Raw genomic sequence first — 3,470 nt, forward strand, 5'->3', positions numbered from 1 at the left:
TGTGCGTCGTGTCGTGTGTGTGTGTTGTGTGTGTGTGTGTGTGTGTGTGTGTGTGTGTGTGTGTGTGTGTGTCTGTGTGTGTGTGTGCGTGCGTGTGTGTGTTTGCATGCGTGCGTACCCGCAGCCGTTTTTCGAGTGGTGGGATTGAGAGTATGCACCATCATGAAGACCGACCTTCAAAAACAAGATGGCCTCCACTGCTTCCCCTCTACCCCGCGTAGATGGACTGGATCCGCTAGGAGGATATCAGCGGATCCGGTTTGCTATGCACTTTATACCACGTTGTCGACATTCTAGGTGTACAAGCCGAGTCCCCGCGGTGGCTGACCTGCATGGGCATCACATTAAGACGCCTGCCCATGGCCATGGGTTACATCTACGTGAATCGCACCTTCTCAGAGCAAAGCAAAGTCACCGTAAGCACCATCGTTCAAATGTGCATGCGCACAAGCTTCGTCTAATTCTCTAAGCGTGATTCTCACTGTAATGCGTGAAGTATCTTCATGCTTAGTTACCAACATAACCGAAGTAATATTATATAGACTACTGACATTTATTATAATGCGTAAACTTGATATACTGATGAATGAAATAAGTTCATTGGATTTCGTTGAAACTATGAATTCATATTTATCTTGTGTTAAATCCAAGAAATTAATGAAATTACTCTCGATATTTTCGATCTCCCTTCGAGAAATCTTCATCAGAATGATCTTCATTGATATACTGATATCTTGCTGAGTCATCCTATATAAAGGTGATCTAGATTTCGTGTAACCGTTGCGACATCTGGCGGGATTTTAACGAGAGAATCTGTTCGATAAACCAATAATAATTTGCACGTCAATTAATAATATATACTTGATGTGATTAATTAATCTTGTACTTTGCATGATATGCGCAGGCGCTCGAATTAATACGGGAGATTAAGGAGTCGTTCAAGCAACGTGTCGCCACTGTTGAATGGATGTCCGACAAGACAAAACGGGCTGCGATTGAGAAGGTCGGCAAAATTAAAAGATAAAGAACGATAGCGCTATTAAGACCCTGTTACAGCAAGCAATGCTGTTGTTCCTTGTCGTTTTCCTGTGTAAATATGTGTTCCTGTTTTCTGACTGGATCCTCTAGACCAAACTCTAACCATATATGGTCTAACCATGCAGTAGGTGGCATAACATGGCAGATTGTAAGGGTCAACAGAGAGACCCTTCCTTAAATAGTCAGGGGTAAATGGGCTATGACCGGGTTTTCTGCGCCGAGATTTCTATTGTTATAAACTATATATTTTTACAGTCCATTCTCAAATACACATTATGTATATATATTGATAATATATAGACATAAGACCTATAGCACAAATAGCTTATAAATAATTAAACGGATAATAAATAAACATTAAGGGTACAATTTTTTTTAGGGTTAACACTAAGTAGTCGCATTTATACATGCTTGTAGATTGACGCTGTTATAGACAAGATCGGATATCCAGATTTCATACGCAACCTCACGCTACTCGATCAACGCTACGACAGAGTAAGTATGGCTGAAACGTAATCACATATGCACGCACGCACGCACGCACGCACGCACGCACACACACGCCCACGCACGAACGCACGCACACACACGCGCATGCACGGAAGCACGCACGCACGCACACACACGCGCACGCACGAACGCAGGCACACACACGCGCACGCACACACGCACGCACGCACGCACTCACACACGCACGCACACGCGCACTGACCTACGCACGCACACACGCATCATAAACGAACGCACGCACCACGCACACACACACGCACGCACGCACGCACAAACGCATGCACGCACGCACTCACGCACGCACGCACGCACCACGCACACATACATGCACGCACGCATGTACGCACGCCCGCACACACACACACACGCGCACGCACGAATGCACGCACGCACGCACTCACACACGCAAGCGCACGCGCACTAACCTACGCACGCACACACGCACCATAAACGCACGCACGCTCACACACACACCACACATCCCCAACACACAACACACACACACACACATACCCACACACACACACCACACAATATACTCATACATCTCGCACGAAGTAAAAACAGCGTTCCAAACACGTAATGGCGCAATCAATTTCGTAGGCGGTTGATGTATAATGAATTATAACAATTAGGTAAAATTATGTATCTGGTAACACAGTATATGTTGGTATACTACGGATTTATTATGCAGTAAGTCCAGTTTAGCAAATATAATCTAAAGTAAAGATCCTTTAATCTGCACTCCCAGGGATTGTCCCGATTTGTCTATAGACACCTCATATCAGCTTTTTATACGTGTAACGTAATTTTCACCGCAGAATCCCGTACGTGTCTAAGACATGAGGGGTGTATCATTCTGAGGAGCTGCGAGCGTGATACAACATAGAAATATACTGAGACAATAGTCTAACTAGTAATTATTCTATATTTCTAAATGCACGACTGTGGTGTCTTAACGTGACAGTTCTACACGTCACTGATATTCATTCGATAAACCTAGTGAATGCGGACGATTCTACGTACGTGAAATCTGCTGAAAATGTGGACATTGGTCGACGATCAAAGTAAGCGATAGATTTTAACCTTCCCATACATATTAGTCAGTATCTACCCCATATATATATTTGTATATGCCCTACATATATAATATATTTATATAATAAGTATATAGATCTATTATGTTATCGGGCAATGAGAAAAATTATGATAACGCAATTTTCATACGTTTGTGGAACATGATCCCTGCGCGGCACACGCACCCGCACGCGTGTGAAAGCGTGGAACCGGAGCGACGCGTACGTGCGCGCGTGAATCCGCGCGTGCGCCACACGTGAAGTGTCGTGTCGTGCTTGCGTGCATTGTGCCTTGTGTGCGTGATCTGTGTTGTGTGTTGTGTGGTGTTGTTGTTGTGTGTGTGTGTGTATGTGTGTTGTGTTTTTTCTGTTTTTTTTTTTTGTGTGTGTGTCTGTTGTGTGTGTGTGTGTGTTGTTGTGTAATCTGTGCGTGCGTGTACCTGTGCGCGTGTGTGCGTGTATTCTGGTGTGTGTGTGCGTGTGTGTGTTGTGGTGTGTGTTGTGTGTGTGTGTGTGTGTGTGGTGTGTTGTGTGTATCTGTGCGTGCCGTGTACTGTGCCGTGTGAGTTCGCTCAGATTTACACAACCGATCGATAACTCCTTTTTTGCTTACACTAGATTCCTAAAACTCCAGACTAAATGGTGAGATTTTAAAAGATCGCTGACATTTTCGCTTCTTTGTAAATTTATGCTAATTACTAACTTCACACTTTCACCTATAAGTCTATACATTCCAATAGTGTGCCGTGTCCGCCCAGCCACTCACTCCGGTACTACCAGTTTTCAAACACGGCGATACGCAAGCTATTCCCCAGATCTAAATCTATTCTAGATCGAAATTCGAAA

The 3,470-nt window shown here is 44.3% G+C and overlaps 1 protein-coding gene across 1 annotated transcript in view; it reads left to right on the top strand.

The window, feature by feature from the left end:
- Positions 1-2,387, top strand: part of LOC106813174 (neprilysin-11-like) — a gene marked incomplete at its 5' end in the record, with an annotated part of 5,361 nt that extends 2,974 nt beyond the window's left edge. The window contains 4 exons of the mRNA XM_014817242.1: positions 298-416; positions 905-1,003; positions 1,456-1,533; positions 2,370-2,387. Of these exons, the coding sequence (XP_014672728.1) occupies positions 298-416; positions 905-1,003; positions 1,456-1,533; positions 2,370-2,387 (314 nt within the window). The remainder of the gene's footprint in view (positions 1-297; positions 417-904; positions 1,004-1,455; positions 1,534-2,369) is intronic.
- Between the last annotated feature and the right edge of the window lie 1,083 nt (positions 2,388-3,470).

This window comes from Priapulus caudatus, unplaced genomic scaffold, assembly GCF_000485595.1.
Source record: "Priapulus caudatus unplaced genomic scaffold, Priapulus_caudatus-5.0.1 Scaffold735, whole genome shotgun sequence".
Lineage (NCBI taxonomy): Eukaryota > Metazoa > Priapulida > Priapulimorpha > Priapulimorphida > Priapulidae > Priapulus > Priapulus caudatus.